The sequence below is a fragment of the Malaclemys terrapin genome, chromosome 2 (assembly GCF_027887155.1).
Source record: "Malaclemys terrapin pileata isolate rMalTer1 chromosome 2, rMalTer1.hap1, whole genome shotgun sequence".
NCBI classification, from domain to species: Eukaryota; Metazoa; Chordata; order Testudines; family Emydidae; genus Malaclemys; species Malaclemys terrapin.
The window spans coordinates 164,739,673-164,759,371 of record NC_071506.1 but is presented as its reverse complement, the minus strand read 5'-3'; the positions used below and the strand labels follow the sequence as shown (position 1 = coordinate 164,759,371).

Genomic DNA, 19,699 nt, shown 5'->3' with positions numbered 1-19,699 from the left:
AATTGTGTCTTACCTCTTACATAACACAGGACATAGAACTTCCCCAAAATAATTCCTGTTTGAACTAGAGGACATCTTAAAAAAAAAATCCAGACTTGATTTAAAAATTGTCAGTTATGGAGAATCCATCTTGGTAAATTGTCCCAATGGTTAATTACCCTCACTGTCAAAAATGTACGCCTCATTTCCAGTCTGAATTTGTCTAGCTTCAACTTCCAACCATTGGATCATGTTATATCTTTGTTTGCTAGATTGTAGAGCCCATTATCAAATATTTATTTCCCATGTTGGTACTTGTAGACTGTGATCAAGTCACCCTTTAACCTTCTCTTTGGTAACCTACATAGATTGAACTCCTGGCATCTATCACTGTAAGGCATTGTCTAATCCTTTAATCTTTCTCATGTCTCTTCTCTGAACCCTCTTCAATTTATCACCATCCTTTTTTAATTGTGGGCACCAGAACTGGACACGGTATTCCAGCAGTGGTAGCGCCAATACCACATACAGAGATAAAATAACCTCTCTACTTCCAACTGAAGATTTAAGGATTGTGTTAGCCCTTTTGGCTACAGTGTCGCACTGGAAACTCATGTTGAGCTGATTATCTATTGTGACCTGCCCCCAAATCTTTTTGATGGTCACTGCTTCCCAATATATTTATAAATAGACAAGCAAAGGAAAAGGAAAATATTTTCCAAAAACAATCAAAGATGTTTGGTTTTTTAGATGCTAAGTAGTTAACTTATGGAATAATAATGTATTAATATATTAATGAAATAGCTGGTAGAGATGGTCATTGAAACAGTTCATGTTTTAATTTAATTGTAAACCCTTATAAATTCTACTATTGTACATTTTCATTATTCAGAGTCACAATTTATCTTTATTTTAAGATTGTGTGCAGATTTTGTATAAATGGTTTTCATGGATTATTTCTGCATACATAGTACTACAAGATAACACCCATGTATCTATGATTGTAGAAACATTGAATGGTATTTTATTGTATTCCTTTGCCCTGTGAAGCTTCACAAGTTTCTAATTTTATATTATTTACTATTGGATCAAAATTGAATCTTATAAAATCTTTTTGGTGGGTATTTGCTCTTCACAGTTGCTCATTTAGTCTCTACCTTTTAAAATGTAATTTAGAACAAACAATTATGTGCATTATTTCTGATTTTTTTTTTAATTTTAGCTAGGTTTTTGTCCCCAAACCCACTTAGTAAAATTAACTCTCTGGGGCAGTTCAGAATTTGTAAAAAATAATAAAAATATTGAATTCTGATTGATCTCAACTTTATGCTTTGGATTTTATTATTGTAACAAGAGCCAGGGCTTCAGTGACTGAGGGCTTGTCTTCACTACAGCTGCAGGTCGATCTAAGCTACGCAGTTTGAGTTACAATAGTAGCATAACTCAAGTCGACGTAGCTTAGATCTACTTACCATCAGGGTCCACACTACGCTATGTCAACAGAAGACTAGATGCGATAAATTGATCCCCTCTGGATCGATCGCTGCCCGCCGATCCGGCCGGTAGTGAAGATATACCCTTAGATTTCCAGAAAGCCTTTGACAAGGTCTCTCACCAAAGGCTCTTACATAAATTAAGCTGTCATGGGATAAGAGGGAAGATGAGAACTGGTTAAAAGACAGGGAACAAAGGTAGGAATAAATTGCAAATTTTCAGAATGGAGATGGGTAACTAGTGGGGTGCCCCAAGGGTCAGTCCTAGTACCAATCCTTTTAATCTTGTTCATAAATGATCTAGAGAAAGGGGTAAAAAGTGAGGTGGCAAAGTTTGCAGATGATACTAAACTGCTCAAGATAGTTAAGACCAAAGCAGACTGTGAAGAACTTCAAAAAGATCTCACAAAACAAAGTGATTGGGCAACAAAATGGCAAATGAAATTTAATGTGGATAAATGTAAAGTAATGCACATTGGGAAAAATAACCATAACTATACATACACTATGATGGGGGCTAATTTAGCTACAACTAATCAGGAAAAAGATCTTGGAATCATCGTGGATAGTTCTCTGAAGACATCCACGCAGTGTGCAGCGGCAGTCAAGAAAGCAAACAGGAGGTTAGGAGTCATTATAAAGGGGATAGAGAATAAGAGAGAGAATATCTTATTGCCTTTATATAAATCCATGGTATGCTCACATCTTGAATACTGCATACAGATGTGGTCTCCTCAACTCAAAAAATATATACTGGCATTAGAAAAGGTTCAGGGAAGAGCAACTAAAATGCTTAGGTGTTTGGAACAGGTCCCATATGAGGAGAAATTAAAGAGGCTAGGACTTTTCAGCTTGGAAAAGAAGAGAGTAAGGGGGGATATGATAGAGGTATATAAAATCATGAGTGAAAGTGAATAAGGAAAAGTTATTTACTTGTTCCCATAATGTAAGAACTAGGGGCCACCAAATGAAATTAATGGGCAGCAGGTTTAAAACAAATAAAAGGAAGTTCTTCACACAGCGCACAGTCAACTTGTGGAACTCCTTGTCTGAGGAGGTTGTGAAGGCTAGGACTATAACAGGGTTTAAAAGAGAACTGGATAAATTCATGGAGGTTAAGGGTACGTCTACACTTACCTCCGGGTCCGGCGGCAGGCAATCAATGTTCTGGGATCGATTTATCGCGTCTGGTCTAGACGTGATAAATCGATCCCGGATCGATCCCAGAAGTGCTTGCCGTCAACGCCGGTACTCCAGCTCGGCGAGAGGAGTACGCGGCATCAACGGGGGAGCCTCCGCGCCGTGTCTGGACCCGCGGTAAGTTCGGACTAAGGTACTTCGAATTCAGCTACGTTATTAATGTAGCTGAATTTGCGTACCTTAGTCCGAAGTGGGGGGTTAGTGTGGACCAGGCCTAAGTCTATTAATGGCTATTAGCCAGGATGGGTAAGGAATGGTGTCCCTAGCCTCTGTTTGTCAGAGGGTGGAGATGGATGGCAGGAGAGAGATCACTTGATCATTACCTGTTAGGTTCACTCCCTCTGGGGCACCTGGCATTGGCCACTGTCGGTAGACAGGATACTAGGCTGGATGGACCTTTGCTCTGACCCAGTACGGCCATTCTTATGTTCTTATGAATCCTTAACCCAAAGAGTTTACATTTGAAACCTACAAATAGGCACAGTCCCTGAACTGAGTTGTAGGTGTTTGTTATTGCTGATAGAATTTAGGAACAGATAAGTTTTGATAAGAGGTAAAGGAAGAGTTGGAGGAAGCTTGGTATATAATAATTAGCAAATAGCACCAAGTATAAAGGCACGCTGGGAACAAGATACAGAGATGGCAATGGGTGAAAGGGGCCCAGAGGACAGTCAGGACTGAAACTTGTGTGGCATGTAAGAGCAAGAGAGAGTGTGTAGGATGGACAAGATGTTGTTGGAAACTGGAATTGGGAAGGTGTTTGAAAATGAGAAGGGAAATCGTTGACGCGTACACTGTAGAAAAAACACAGTACTGGCCATTTACAGTTCTCTGAAAAAAACAAGTTCTTGAATTAAAATGTAGATTATTGTACCCAAATGGATTAATATATTGATGCTAATATATCTCTACTATAAGAAATACTTTATTGTCAGTGCTGTAAATATGTGTATGGGCATAAAGTGGTCTATTAGAAATTGAGAAAAGGAGAAAAATTAGGGAATAAGGAGATATTGACAGTAATTTAAAGAGAAATACTGATGGTGCTACTGTCTAACAATAAAAATTTACATATATTTTGTTGATTTATAGTTAGGATGAATACATATTCTTGAACTTTATAAAAAGCATTATCAGTTTCCTGAGGTGCCATTGGAAGTGTTTTCATAGGGTTAGGTTCCTTCCTTCTTTCTCCTTCCTAGCACTCTTTTGATCAGATGATAGAATGCTATCAAAGGTATGAATATACAAGGGAGGACTACCAACAGCACACAAATGGCCAGTATCCAAGCTGGATAGTCTTTCTCCTCCTTCATGGGAAAATCTTTCTATGGAGATAAAAATAAATATAATCAATAACTGAAAGATTTCATTACTTACGGCATCAATTTATATATATGGAAAAATAAGAATAAATAATAAGAATAAGAATAAAAATAAGAATAAGAATTATGCTAGAAATAAAAACAGGGGACCAGTGACACTGTTACTGTACCTGTTCTTCCAAATTGAAACGTGAAGGGTTTTTAATGTATACATTTTACTGTAAACAAATATTTAAACATACAGATTGGCATACTTGAAAAAAGAACAGTATAGAATAAGTTTAGAACAGTGTAGAATCAGATAAAACCAATTTTAAAAACAGAAAAATTAAGTTTATATTGAACGTAATCCCATAATTTTCTAACTTCATAAATCAGAAGAATTTTTTTTCCCCTTCAATTTTAGCATTTTCAGTTGTGATTTTAGGTCACAATTTGTCCTTGGCTCTTGTGTGGGTTCAAGAACCCTTCCATTACCTTTGCATGAGGCTTACAAGAACCAAGCAGCAGGCCAAATGCTACCAGGGGGACAAAAGGGACATTTCCCTCCCTGCCTCAAATGATCTTCAAAGAGTTCCAAATTATTGTCAGAAAGGCCAAAATATGTACAGAGTTATTCAGTATGAAGCACTGGAATAGCAGCAGATTGGAGAGTCTTCATCCTTTATATAAATTATAAATCACAGCAAAATACTGACACAGTCACCAAATTTTACTTTTTTAAACTCTTACAATCCAAGATTTTCCAGGGGTCCAACTGTCCCTTGAATTTCTGGAAGGTTTTTTTTTTTTTTTTTTAAATAGCTACATCCAGGGACCCCAAAATACTCACTCCATCGCCATAATGGGACACTAGAACTGGCCCTGCCAAGCAGTGTTCTTTCTGTGTGCCCCTACTGAGAAATATCTTCTCAAATGGGACAAAGAAGAAGCAGGGCTAAAGCCCTGCCCACCACTTGCAACAGTTTACAGGGTGGATGAGACAAACAGGAGGCAGCAGGATGCTGTGTGCTAAAGAACAGTGTTATCTGTCATGTCTCCCTGTAGACTGGGGAGCTCAGGGAAGCATAATCCTTCTAGGAAGTACTGCTGAGGTAAAATGGGTCTATACTACCCCCCTTTCTATGGCCTTGTTAAGACTGGAGGACTAAGTTGATTGTAAATGAACCAACTGTTTTGGACGAATTGTAACACAAATGATTCAGTGTGTCCATACTACCCATGCTGAATTTTGATAAAAGACAGCTTCACTTTTGCTCTTTCTCCACACTTGCGCTCAGTTGCAATGTCCTCTCAGTAACTATTACACAGTACCTGCTACAGCTGCAGATGCTCTGCAGTCTGAAGGATTTTCTGCAGGCAGTGTGGGATACATCTTGGAGCATATGGAACCCTTTGTGGAAGGAGTTATCAAAAACTTTCAATATCTCCTGGGAAACGCCCATTATTCTCATGGGGGGTATCCCAGAACTCGCTTGATTTTAGCACAGTTACTAGGCTGTTTTGTAATATGGAGCCCAGGAGGAATGTTCTGTTGTCTTCTTTGCCAAAGAAGAAACGTTTGTGCTGGAGTTTTTGAGGCATCTTCAGTGAGGACATTGTGAGCATTCTAGAGATTCCTGTAGAGAGTCTTTGGCCAATATAAACAGTGCATGCACTTCAACAGGGAAGGTTCTTGCAAGCAGTGCCTGCAAAGTTCATGGCTGCAAGCCATACAGCAAGATGCAGTGTACACTGTGGAATCCTTTTGGAACTAGACTACGGCTACAGTTTGGTGGGACCACATAGTTCTCAAGACCTGGGGTAACTGGCAGTGACTGCAGCACTTCATTTTGAGGAAAGTGACATTCCTGGAATGCTTTGCTGAGCTGGTCCTGACCCTGCAATGGCAGGCAGCTATCTAGGTTAAGTGTTCCCCGCCCTCTTTTGAACACTGAAAAGTGAATAGCAGTTGCCCTGTGGAAGCTGGCCATACCAGATTGCTATTGGTCAGTAGAGAAGTAGCATAAACTTAGGAAGGCAGTGTGGCTTAGTAGACAGAGCACTGCAGTGGGACTTAGAAGACTTGTGTTCTATTACTTGTTCTTCTGCTGGGTAACTTTGGGCAAGTCATAGACCTTCTGGATTTCTCAGTTTTCCCAGCTCTAAAATGGGGATAACAATACTGACATCCTTTATAAAGTGCTTTGAGATCTACTGATGAAAAACACTATTTTCAAGATATGTAGTATTATTTAATCCACTATGGAGATGTGCAAGAACAACCATCATGTTTTTCAGTGTCATGTGATCAAGGTGTCCAATGTTCTACTACTTAATGAGGGACTAGAGTAGTCTTCCCAAACCATACCAGAACAACTGTGTATCCAGGTGCCCATTCTATGTCTTCTACGTCAAGCCAGAGACTACATTAAAAGATAGGGTATAGCTATTTGATGATACGGACCTTAATAGATCCAAGGACCTCTAGATCAGATGGCCTGGAAAAATGTATGATGTGAGAATTTCTAAGAATTTAGTACTCTTTTAGAGAGAGTCAAATAGAAATCTTTGTAATAATCTTGGGACCAATTGTGATATTGGGGGCCCTGCATAGCCACTGCCATCCTGGATTATGGGACCTTATACTGAAAATGTGCACAAAGCAAATAAGACGATTCAACTGAGCAGATGCCGGGTGTCAACTGAATGTGTTTTGGGAGGATGGTAGGCCAGCTGGAGATGACTTTTGACTTGCAATTACTGTTTTGCTTATTTGTTTTCTCCCTAATTTCTACGTTTTGCACAATGTAGGTGAAAATAAAGGTATTTAAAAATAATGAAATGTGCAGGCGTCCACTTTTGCACAAATGGACTTGAGAGTAGAGCTGGACAAATAATTGATTTTCAGTTCAGCAGCAAACTGAAAAATCAGAAGTAGTATTTAGTTTGGTTCTGAAAATGTGTGGAATTTGTCAGCAAATTGGAAAAGTCCAGTCAGCTTCAGAAATGTGTGTGTGTTCCCCTCATCACCTTTAGACCAGTTGTTATGACACTTGCCTTGGGATATGGGGGACCCAGCTTTTGAATCCCTGTGCTGAAGTGGAAACATGAACTCATTGCTCTCCCCTCTGATGTGAGCATCATAACCACCAGGGTATCGACTCTTTGGGGTTGGATTGCTCTCAGTTGCTACTGTTGAAGCTGTTCCATATAAATACTTAAATACTCATTGGGCCAAAACGAAAGACAAATTGACTTTTTAGCATGGTGATTAGGGAGGTAGGAGATATAGATTCAAATGCCTCCTCTGAATCAGGCAGTGAGAAGATTTGAATTACATCTACCACCCAGGTGAGTGCCTTAATTTCGAAGCATCAAGAGATAGGAGAAGATTGTAACAATGTTTTTTGAAAATAAATGGATTAAAAATATTGGACGACATACAAATTTAGGATTCCAGGCGCCGTAGCTTGGTTGCTTCTGTGTCTGAAGGGTAACAAAGGCAATAAAGACTGTAAGCATTAGCAGAGGGCTAATAATTCTCCATGACACCTGCCAGTAGAAGTTTGGTTGTCGTCCTGTCATCCATTTCACATCATCACTGAACCTATGAGCCAAATAATGTTTACAATTATTTTTAGATTTATACAATTTTTTTACATTTATATTGAGGAGTATATTATATATTTTATGAGGAGTATATTAAGACATACACGCTTCCACCATTCTTATGTCCTTACCCTGGATTTTAATTAATAACAAAAACCTTTAAGTTACAATTAAGAGGCCAGATCCTCAGCTTGTGATTTCCATACTTTTTAATTATCAGGAGGTAGCCATGTTAATCTGTATCCACAAAAACAACAAGGAGTCCAGTGGCACCATAAAGACGGATTTATTTGGGCATAAGCTTTCGTGGATAAAAAACCTCACTTCTTCAGATGCCTCACTTCTTCAGATGCCTGCATCTGTAATTTTCACTCCATGCATCTGAAGAAATGAGATTTTTTACCCACAAAAGCTTATGCTCAAATAAATCTGTTAGTCTTTAAGGTGTCACCGGACTCTTTGATACTTTTTAATGTTTGAATTGTTCTATAAATCTGCTCAGTGGTATGTGTGCATGTGTATCGCTCTTAGAAACCTTATACCAGATGCTCAACTGGAGTCAATGGATGCAACTGTATTTACATCATCTGAAGATTAAACCACCCCCCAACTAATATAGCACACACAGATCTTAAAAAGAAATTCTCAGTGACCATCCCCTTATCTGTGCCCCTGAGTTGGTGTTACGATGATCATGCCTGAGCCAGTTTGGATATTAGGAAAAACTTTTTCACTAAGATGGTGGTGAAGCACTGGAATGGGTTACCTAGGGAGGTGGTGGAATCTCCTTCCTTAGAGGTTTTTAAGGTCAGGCCTGACAAAGCCCTGGCTGGGATGATTTAGTTGGGGATTGATCCTGCTTTGAACAGGGGGTTGGACTAGATGACCTCCTGAGGTCCCTTCTAACCCTGATATTCTATGATTCCACTGAAATCAGGGTCAAAGCTTTGACATTACTGGGAGCTGGCCTGAACTTTCATATGCGTTTTAAACATGATAAATATGAATAATATAATTGCATGTATAGTTGTGTAGTATCGAGTTTGATTTTTTTTTATTACATGAACAGCTTGTTTTAATGTATAGGACAGATTTATAATCTGGAGTGAGAATTATGTTTATTCTATGTTCAAACAGTGGCTTTGTCTCCAATTATATTAGTATAATTAGAGAGAGTTGGAATTATTTTGCTCATTAGAAAATCTGTTTGGATGTATTTATACCTTATGGGTTCTAGGGGCCAGATTAGATGGACAGATTGATGAAATTCAAATACTATTGAATCAAATATATTTTGTGGATAGTATATAGTATTTATGTAAGGCCAGACTTTTTCCAGCCTCTGAATGAATAATATTAAGATATTTTAATGTAGCTAGCTTAGCGGAAGCTATCTACTGAATGCTTAAGGTTCGTTTAGACTGTGTAGTGATTGTGAGTGTTGATGCCGGGAGCACAGTTAAGTTTGCCTGGGTGTCAGTCATTGGCATTTTTTTTTCTACTTAATTGTGTACTTGAGAGATGGGAAGGTGTTTGGTGAGAGAGAGATCTGATTATTAAGGTTGGTGTTAAATTGTTTAGGAAACCTTACCTTTTGATTTACAATTTTTAATTTTTAAATTGATTACAAAATGTTTAATGATATGTCTTCTCATGAATTACACTTAGCAGCTTCCATAGTAATTGAACAACTTTTTATTTAAATACCTATTTTAAAAAAATTTTAATTGAAGTTTCTGTTAAAATTAAAATGGGAAGTGATACCTATAATGCCTGCAAAATCTCTATTCTATATAGATGCTATGTGTCCTATATTTAAGGCTACATTTTATAGTAAAAGTCATGGACAGGTCACAGGCAGTAAACAAAAATTCACGGCCCGTGACCTGTCCATGACTTGTACTGTATACCCCTGACTAAAGCTTGCGGAGCTGGCAGCCCTGGGGGCCGCCGTGGGTGCTCAGGGGAGAGCGGCCCGGGAGGTGCTGTGGGTGCTGGGAGGCGGGGTTGGCAGGGCTGGCAGGCTCCTTACTTGACTCCTCACAGCTCCCCAGAAGCGGTGACATGTCTGCCCCTCAGCTCCTAGCTCCGCATGCTGCCTGGACCCAAACACCGGCTCTGCAGTTCCCATTGGCCAGAAACCACGGCCAGTGGGAGCTGTGGGGATAGTGCCTGTGGTCAGAGGCAGCGCGCAGTGGGAGCTGTGGGGGTAGTGCCTGTGGTCAGAGGCAGCGCGCAGAGCTAGGAGCTGAGGGAGGGACATGTTGCCACTTCTGGGGAGCCCCCCAAGGTAAGCACCACCCAGAGCCCTCACCCCCTCCTGTGCCCCAGCCCTGAGCCCCCTCCCACACCCAAAGTCCTGCTGCTGCTTCGGCGGGAGGCGCTGGCCTGAGACTGCCCCAGCAGCATCTGGTGCAGCTGGTTCTGGGGCTGCCCAAGCTGCTCAGGTGGCCCCAGGCCAGCTGCACTGGCCACTGCAGAAGTCCTGGAAAGTCATGGAATCCGTTACTTCCGTGACCTCCCTGACAGATTTGCAGCCTTACCTATATTCCATAAAAAACTGATAAAAGAATAAGAAGTTGGTAAAGTGAGGTACTCAAAAAATAAAAATAAATTGTCAAGATTAAGAGTAGTAGTTTTAACCAGACTATTAACAAAATTAAATAATTTTTAAACAATTAAAACAAGAATAATTTGTAAAGTTACTGGGCTCCGTTTTTTGCACTTCATTTCTTGGATTCTCTGATTTCCTTAGCTGTTAAGATATCCAAGGACTAAATCTTGGGGTTTTGATATCTGACCATTACATAGTGGCTTTTGCAGAATTCTATTCCTTAGTAAAATGCAAGGAGAAAGTATAACTGTTTTAAATATAGATAAGTATAGACAATTATAAAGAAAAAGGTGAGCACATAAGTTTTAGTCAAAGGATTAATGTCAGGCCACAAGGGAATTAAGCAATCTATATATATATATATATATGCCAAAAGAAAAACAAATATCTTGATATATGCAGAAATTTAGACAGAGACAGATGATAGTGAGAGGAGATTTTAAATGGCATGTAAGGTAAAGTGAACAAACAATAGATGAAAAAAGATGTGGATAGATAAGTTTGCTTGTTTCTTGAAGGAGGCCGTGAAGAGAAGAGTGTGCGGAAAGGATTCCTTTCATCCCAGGTACTTAGGGAGCGTCCACATGTGCAGCCCATCTGGGTGTTACACTGGGGACAGTATTTGGTGCTTACTGTAAAGTTCTGAAAAATTTACAATAAATGGAAAGATACAATAATATATATATTTTTAAAACCCTTGTATAACCCATGAAGATGTTCCCTGTCTACAAGGCAGTCAGGCTCACCTAGAACAATAAACCACTTGACTTTTGACTTTCGGACTTCTTTTAGACTTGGATGCACTCATTACCCCATAACCAGGAAGCACCCTCAATTTATTTAATATATATCTGTTTTACAAGTACAACCCCAGACAGGAAGCATACGAAATTAGCCACATTCACAGCAATAGCGAAAAGCACTATCAAAATCAGTAAAGTTATAATATATTACTATTTCATCTCTAATATTCACAGAGTTATAGAAATGTATGTATCCTACAGTAAATGAAAAAAAATAGGGCAGTCAAATGAGTAAAAAAAAATCGCAATTATTCACGAGATTAAAAAACGTGATTAATCGCAGTTTTAATCACACTGTTAAACAGAAATAGAATACCAATTTAAATTTATTATAAATATTTTTGGATGTTTTTCTACATTTTCAAATATATTGATTTCAATTACAACACAGAATACAAAGTATACAGTGCTCACTTTATATTATTATTTTTATTACAAATATTTGCACTGTAAAATAGATTAAATAGTATTTTTCAGTTCACCTCATACAAGTACTGTAGTGCAATCTCTTTATTGTGAAAGTGCAACTTACAAATGCAGACTTATTTCTTTTACATAACTGCCCTCAAAAACAAAACAATGTAAAACTTTGCAGCCTACAAATCCACTCAGTCCTACTTCTAGTTCAGTCAATCACTAAGACAAACAAGTTTGTTTACATTTATGGGAGATAATGTTGCCCACTTCTTATTTAGAGTGTCACTTGAAAGTGAGAACAGGCGGGTTCTGCTTGATAACAATCCAAAGCAGTGAGGACCAACGCACCTTAATTTTCATCATCTGAGTCAGATGCCACCAGCAGAAGGTTGATTTTCTTTTTTGGTGGTTCAGGTTCTTTAGTTACAAGAGCAACACTCCAATGCAGAAAGACTTCTGACAGCATGTTCCACACCTCATCAGTCTCAGATTTTGGAAGGCATTTCAGATTCTTAGACCTTGAGTCGAGTGCTATAGCTATCTTTAGAAATCTCATATTGGTACCCTCTTTGTGTTTTTTGTCAAATCTGCAGTGAAAGTGTTCTTAAATAAACAACATATGCTGGGTCATGATCCGAGACTGTCATAACACAAAATATATGGCAGAATGCGGGTAAAACCATAGAGCAGGAGACATACAATTCTCCCCTGAGGAGTTCAGTGACAAAATTTAATCAATGCATTATTTTTTTAATGAGTGTTATCAGCATGGAAGCATGTCCTCTGGAATGGTGGTCGAAGTATGAAGGGGGAATGCAAATGTTTAACATATCTGGCAAATAATACCTTGCAACGCTGGCTACACCAGTGCCATGTGAACACTGTTCTCACTTTCTGGTGACACTGTAAATAAGAAATGGCCAACATTATCTCCTGTAATGTAAACAAACTTGTTTGACTTAGTGATCATCTGAACAAGCAGTAGGACTGAGTGGACTTGTAGGCTCTAAAGTTTTACATTGTTTTGTTTCCAAGTGCAGTTATGTTAAAAAAAATTCTACATGTATAAGTTGCACTTTCACGATAGAGATTGCACTACAGGACTTGTAGAAGGTGAATTCAAAAAGACTATTTCTTATGTTTATCTTTCTTACACTGTGAATATTTGTAATAAAAATAATATAAAGTGAGCACTGAACACTTTGTATTCTGTATTGTAATTTAAATCAATATACTTTGAAAATGTAAAAATGTAGAAAATAAATTTAAATGGGTATTCTATTATTGTTTAACAGTGCGATTAAAACTGCTATTAATCACAACAAATTTTTTTTAATCTAGTTAATTTGTTTTGCATTAATCGTTTGAGTTAGCTGTGATTAATTGACAGTCCTAAAAAAAAAATCCAAACTTGTTCCCAGTTTACCTTTTAATTCCATAAACATAGACAACACCAGTCACTTCAAAGAAAGCGATGATTAGCAAAGGCAAGGAACCCGCATAACTGTCAAAAACTTCAAGCCAGTAACTGCCAGACCTCAGGGTAAAACATAGAGCTGTCACAAAGGAGACCAGGCATATTACACCTAAATAAAAAAGTTATTTCTGTTAATAAAGAATACATGGTGGGTACTCTGTTCAGATATGGTTAATATTTTTGCTCTCATTTTAATACTTTTATCCAACAAACTTTTGTATGGAGCTATAACTTGCTATCTCAGTGTAAGCAACAGTTAAATTCAAAGTACTACATTGTTTGGGGAATTAATACACAGGCCAAATTCTCCCTGGCATTTTGGCCAAGAGATGCTGGAGTAACCGGCCACAGGAAAATCAGTATAGTGCAGGAGGATCCTCTAGAGTGTAGAGCAGGTGTGGCAGTTTTTTGTCAGAGCCCTCAGCTGCCTGTGGCCAATGTGAGAGGTGTGGCTAGGGCTTTTCTGCAGATTGGTAATCGCTGACTCCTGTAAAGACCCTTGGGGCAAATGGCTTCCAGCATAATTTAGAATGTCCCTCAGCTGCCTTAATTTATACTGCGGAACTGGCCCCAAAACAACCCAGGATTGTGAACTCTTGAGTCCCTAGTCTCCTGAAGTTGGGCTGTGTGCTCTGAATGGAAGATCTCAGCCTGTATGCACAGTGTATACATAAGGGTAAGGGCTAACTGTGCATTAGCTAGAGGTCAAGGAGTAGTATTGGGCCAGAGAAGAAAAGAAGTAGTTCCATTTTAATGTCATTTTTATCTGGAAAGGGGAAAGAGCTTTTGAAACATGGGTGTGCTAAGACAAGGATGGTCACAAATGCTCTTTTTAGTAGTGCAAATGTCAAATCATACTCCCATGACCACTGAAATGGTCTTCTCACCCAACCTATGCAGAACTCATCAATGGAACTTCAGTGCAGATGCTTACAAAACTCTGTAAATCTACCAGTATCTGGAGAATTTTCCAGTTCTGTATTGCTTCGTTTTTCTTTCTGTCAGTCAAAATCCTGCATTGTGGTAATCTCTGATTCCTGTAAAGACTCCTTGGGGCAAAATCCCCTCCTCACTAATTGTGTGCCCAGAGTAATTTTTTTAATAGCGCACATTTCCTTGGGTTCATTTTCAGATCAGCACCCGTATCCTTATTGCAGACCTTTTGTAAATGTATCAATTCTTGCTCAAAAGTTTTATCATGAACTAGGATCCAAGTTTAATAGGCTTAGGCTAGGTCTACACTACCCGCCTGAATCGGCAGGTAGAAATCGATCTCTCGGAGATCAAATTATCGCGTCTCGTCAGGACATGACAATCGATCCCCGAATCAACGCTCTTACTCCACCAGCGGAGGTGGGAGTAAGCGCCGTCGACGGGGAGCTGCAGAGGTCAATTTTGCCGCTGTCCTCACAGCGGGGTAAGTCGGCTCCGATAGGTCGAATTCAGCTACGCTATTTGCGTAGCTGAATTTGCGTATCTTAAATCGACCCCCTCCCATAGTGAAGACCTGCCCTCAGAGAGAGAGAGATGGAATGCAATACTCTCTCCAAAAGCTTCAGCAGTGGCAAGGACATTGCATAAACCCAGAGCTATTACTTTAAATTTCCACAGGCCTTCTCCTGCTGTGAAAGCAGTCTTTCCCCTGTCCTTTGGATCCATTTCCAGTTGCCAATAATCACTTTTAAACTCCAGTGAGGAAAGCCAAACAGAACCTGCTACAGCACCAATGCCCAGTTCCTTGGGAGCAATTCTGCTTCACTAATTGGCTCTCATTAGAGAGATTAAGGTAGAGAACACTCTTATTCTGCTTGCTTCCACTAAAGGAAACTACATATGAAAACTAACAATATCACAAGCATTTTTTCAAAGATGGAACAGTACTCTCAAGCTAAGAAAAAAATGTGAAGGACTATGTAACATCATCATCTGGCAACTTCTGCCATAACAACACATTATAACAACACTGATCTATACATTGTGTCTCCTATAAAGAGACTTGATAAAGCAGTTGAACTCACAATTGTAATATCTTCATTTACATTCTGAAGTGGCTATGAGCAAATATTGCAAGCTAATTCCCCATAAAATGTTTACAAACTCATGAACTCTTAATAGTTTAATAAAGAGCCTAGCTTCTGTAAACAAAATGAAGAAAGTCACTATAAACAACCTGCTCACCTGATAGAACTTCCTTGGGTACAGATTTAGATACAACATGAAGCTCCAAGAGAGGAGTCAAAATTCCCTCAATGTTTCCAAACATAGAACTAAGACCCAAGCTGAACAGCATTACAAAAAACAGGACAGCCCAGCCCTGTGAGCCAGGCATCAGAATAATTGCTTCAGTGAAAACAATAAAGGCAAGGCCAGTTCCAGATGCACTCTGCAGAATTCACAAACAGATAACACATTTTGATGAGTAAGATTTATTTTTCAAACATATACCATTATAATGCACATGCAGATCTTGTTCATTCAAATTATAAACTCCAAGGTCAAGATTTTGGATTGTATGCTTTTCTAAACAAGATGCTCTAATTCAGGGATTGGCAACCTTCGGCATACGGCCCACCAGGGGCGGGCCGGGCCGGTTTGTTTACCTGCCGCGTCCGCAGGTTCGGCCGATTGTGGCTCCCACTGGCCGCGGTTTGCCATTCCAGGCTAATGGGGGCTGCGGGAAGCGGCGTGAGCCAAGGGATGTGTTGGCCGCTGATTCCCGCAGCCCCCATTCGCCTGGAATGGTGAACCACGGCCAGTGGGAGCCGCAATTGGCCGAACCTGCGGACGGGGCAGGTAAACAAACCAGCCCAGCCCGCCAGGGGGCTTACCCTGGCGTGCCGCGTGCTGAAGGTTGCTGATCCCTGTTCTAATTTCAAGCTATTGGACTTGAAGCAGGAATTAATTTAGGGAAGTCCTATGGCCTGTGTTATGAAGGAGATCAGACTTAGATGATCCCTTCTGGCTTAAAATCTAAGAATCTATTAATTTTAAGAAAATGAGTTTGTAAATTAGGCTCCTATATAAATTACCTGGTTTTCAGAAGTGTTAAGTACTGAAGTCAGTGAGAACTGCTAGCTGCTAAGCACTTCTGCAGATCAATTCACTTATTTAGGTGCCTAAATATGTATTTAGGGGTCTAGCATAAAATTCACTTTTTTTTTTAATTCTTGGTCCAAATGTCTTTCCTGTGCTATGCAAATAAGCCAAATTAGGGTGAATCATGTGCCCATGGTAGCTTCCAGATGGGAAAACCTTGGTGCAGTTTAAAAAATTGTGTTATGGTGTAAGTTGATAGAGGAATTCTTGGAATGATAAGCCAGAGACCTTTGAGCTCAAAGTTTTTATAACAATACCAATGTCTGAAACGTAGAAAGAAAAGAAATATGGTCGGTTTGGTAGGTATCCCTTGTTCTTTTTAGCAATGTTTTGCAAGTACAACGGAACATATACATTAGGAAGATGAAAAGTATCACGGTCCATAACATTTTTGGGCAAGAGTTATTTTGTAGCATGCAAGCATGATACCTGCTCAAGAAATTCTTGAAGGTCACAACTTCTCAATTTGAGACTAGCAATTTTTTTTGGATGGGTTGTGTTCAGGAATCCAAACCAGATTGTATAGTTGTCTCTCATGATGCTTTGGTCTGGAAGATCAAATTCATTGATGATACTGATAATGTTCCTGCCAGAGAAAGCATGCTTCAATATTTTTCCTTAATGTATAAGAATTTGTTTAGATATCTTTAGATTATAGCTACAGAAGCTTTTGCTAGGACCCATTATCTATTTTGCACTCACCTAGCCTATAGTCAGTACTGTATATATTTATTAAAATATTAATAGAGAATTGCATTCAGTTATATACAGTATTCATAATAGAAACAAAAATGTTAAATGGGGGTATTGTTGTCAAAATAATTATGGGGAAAATATTTGGAGAACTAATTATTACAATATGGCTTATAGTTTCAAATACAAACTCTACCTTCAGACTGTCTATGAAGACAGAATACATACAGCAGGTCTTTGTAAAAACATGTTCATATTATTGCTACCTTGTCCTCTCTCCCTCTCACTTCCACCTGTTATGAGAGCCACTTGTGTTTTGTAAGACAGAGTTCTTTGGGGCAGGAAATGTCATTTTACTATATAGTTGTATAGCACCTAACACAACTTAGCACTGATCCCTGACTGGGGCCTTCAGGCACAACTGTAATACAAATAAATAAATAAATAAATAAATAAATAATGAATAAGTATTTTAGTATTTGTTTTACGTGTTATTAATGCCTCCTCTGATAATTATTGATAATGACCTTTTAATGTGTATATGCCATAAAAATGTTTATATTAGGTTTTCTATTTATAACTTGTTCTCCTTCAATACAAATGTGTTCTCTGAATATATGTTTCTGCAGTAACGTGTTATCTATTTAGGCTGCACTGTAGCATCTGAAAATCCAAGCGTCCCACCTGTCCAGGCAGTCCCAGTAACCAGTGGTTGCCTTAAATCCCAAAATAGAAAAAACTGGGATGGAGGCATACAGTGATGTCATACTATTTACAATTGCTATTGTCACAGCATCCTTCTCACAGTCATTTCTAGAAAGAGAACACATACAAATTAATTTATACAACATGATAGGGTTTATTCAACATATATATATTAGCAAAATAATTAGTTTTTAGTCACTAGTCTACAATTTAATTCATGGACCTAGACTGTGAACTGTTTATATATGTATATATATATATAGGGTTGTCAAACAATTAAAACGATAATGCTGCCTGCTTCTTGTTCACACTGTCATCTGAAAGTGAGAACAAGCGTTCGCATAGCACTGTTGTAGCCAGCATCACAAGGTATTTACATGCCAGAGGCACTAAAGATTCATATATCCCTTCATGCTTCAACCACCATTCCAGGGTCATGCGTCCATGCTGATGATGGGTTCTGCTTGATAACAATCCAAAGCAGTGCAGACCGATGCATGTTCATTTTCATCATCTGAGTCAGATGCCTTTGGCAGAAGGTTGATTTCCTTTTTTGGTGGTTCGGGTTCTGTAGTTTCTGCATTGGAGTGTTGCTCTTTTAAGACTTCTGAAAGCATGCTCCACGCCTCAACTTTTGGAAGGCACTTCAGATTCTTAAACCTTGGATCAAGTGCTGTAGCTATCTTTAGAAATCTCACATTGGTATCTTCTTTGCGTTTTGTCAAATATGCAGCGAAAGTGTTCTTAAAATGAACATGTGCTGAGTCAGCATCTGAGATTACTATAATGTGAAATATATGGCAGAATGCAGGTAAAATAGAGCCAGAGACATACAGTTCTCCCCCAAGGAGTTCAGTCACAAATTTAATTGATGCATTATTTTTTTAACAAGCATCATCATCATGGAAGCATGTCCTCTGGAATGGTGGCCAAAACATGAAGGGGCATATGAATGTTTAGCATATCTGACAAGTAAATACTTTGCAATGCCGGCTACAAAAGTCCCATACGAACACCTATTCTCACTTTCTGGTGACATTGTAAATAAGTGGGCAGTTTGTATTCTGTGTTGTAATTGAAATCAATATATTTGAAAATGTAGAAAAACATCCAAAATATTTAATAAATTTCAATTGGTATTCTATTGTTTAACAATGTGATTAAAACTGTGATTAATCATGATTACTTTTTTTAAGCACAATTAATTTTTTTGAGTTAGTCACATGAATTAACTGTGATTAATCGACAGCCCTAATATTTGTGTGTGTGTTTGTGTATATAATTTTACCCACAGGAAAATCACAAAATGTAAGTCCTGAAATGAAATTATGCTCAGTTTCAATAAGAAATAATATTCATAATATTCTTGCAAATAGTGATATTTGGGAAATAGTCTTCTTTTTTTCCCTTCAGGTTTAAAATGAGTAATTTTTTCTTTCTAATCTATTTAAAATACACATTTATAGTGTGAACATAGTTTAGCCATTGGAAGGTCAAACTTTGATAAGATACTTTACAAGTATCACAAATAAATACTGTTTTTGACAGTTAGAAGAATATGCAACAAATGGTTAATCTAATCTGTGAAAGTCGTAGCCATACTTACTTTGGTGAGTTGTAGCTTGAGAATGCTATAAGTCCTCCAAAAGCCAAGGAGAGAGAGAAAAATATCTGGGTGGCTGCATCAAGCCATACTCGGGGATTTTTGAGAATGTTCATCTGAAACAATTGCAATGAATGTGAGTATTAGACTTGCTTCCAAACTTTCAGTTGTCTTTTTCTTTGTTCTCATAGTTCATGAATAGTGGCCCTACTTAAGTGTGCTGAAAAATGGAAGTGAATGCCAAAATATTCCAATAATTCTGCATAATTTGAAGGCCCATTATGTAGGGATTCTGAAATTTGTTAATTTTTAAGATCTCACTCCAAAAAGTAATTGTAGTATTGATATTCTATTTTATGATATAATAATTTTTCTGAGTGACACTTTACATAGACATATTAAACTTTGACTAATACTTTTTTCTCCCTACTTATGTATATGTATTTCTATGGTGCTCATCACAGTAGTAACTGAGCATCTATGAAATCAAGCTACTCCAGTATTGTCTTGCTAGTGATATCTGCTGGGAGAGCAATACAGCGGTGCACAGACAATCCAGGAAGTTTTTGGAAAGTGTAGGGGACAATTTCCTGGAGCAATTGCTGGAGGAACCAACTAAGGGCAGAGCTCTTCTTGACCTGCTGCTTACAATCCAGGAAGAATTAGTAGGGGAAGCAAAAGTGGATGGGAACCTTGGAGGCGG

General features: G+C 38.5%; 1 protein-coding gene across 1 annotated transcript in view; it reads right to left on the bottom strand.

Moving 5' to 3' along the window:
* Positions 1-795: 795 nt before the first annotated feature.
* LOC128832273 (sodium-dependent neutral amino acid transporter B(0)AT3-like) overlaps positions 796-19,699 on the bottom strand; it is a 73,345-nt gene continuing 54,441 nt past the window's right edge. Inside the window, exons 6-12 of the mRNA XM_054019519.1 lie at positions 19,000-19,112; positions 17,373-17,501; positions 16,425-16,581; positions 15,078-15,282; positions 12,849-13,008; positions 7,424-7,586; positions 796-4,000 (exon numbers count right to left, since the gene is read on the bottom strand). Coding sequence (XP_053875494.1) covers positions 3,845-4,000; positions 7,424-7,586; positions 12,849-13,008; positions 15,078-15,282; positions 16,425-16,581; positions 17,373-17,501; positions 19,000-19,112 — 1,083 coding nt within the window. The 3' untranslated portion in view covers positions 796-3,844. The remainder of the gene's footprint in view (positions 4,001-7,423; positions 7,587-12,848; positions 13,009-15,077; positions 15,283-16,424; positions 16,582-17,372; positions 17,502-18,999; positions 19,113-19,699) is intronic.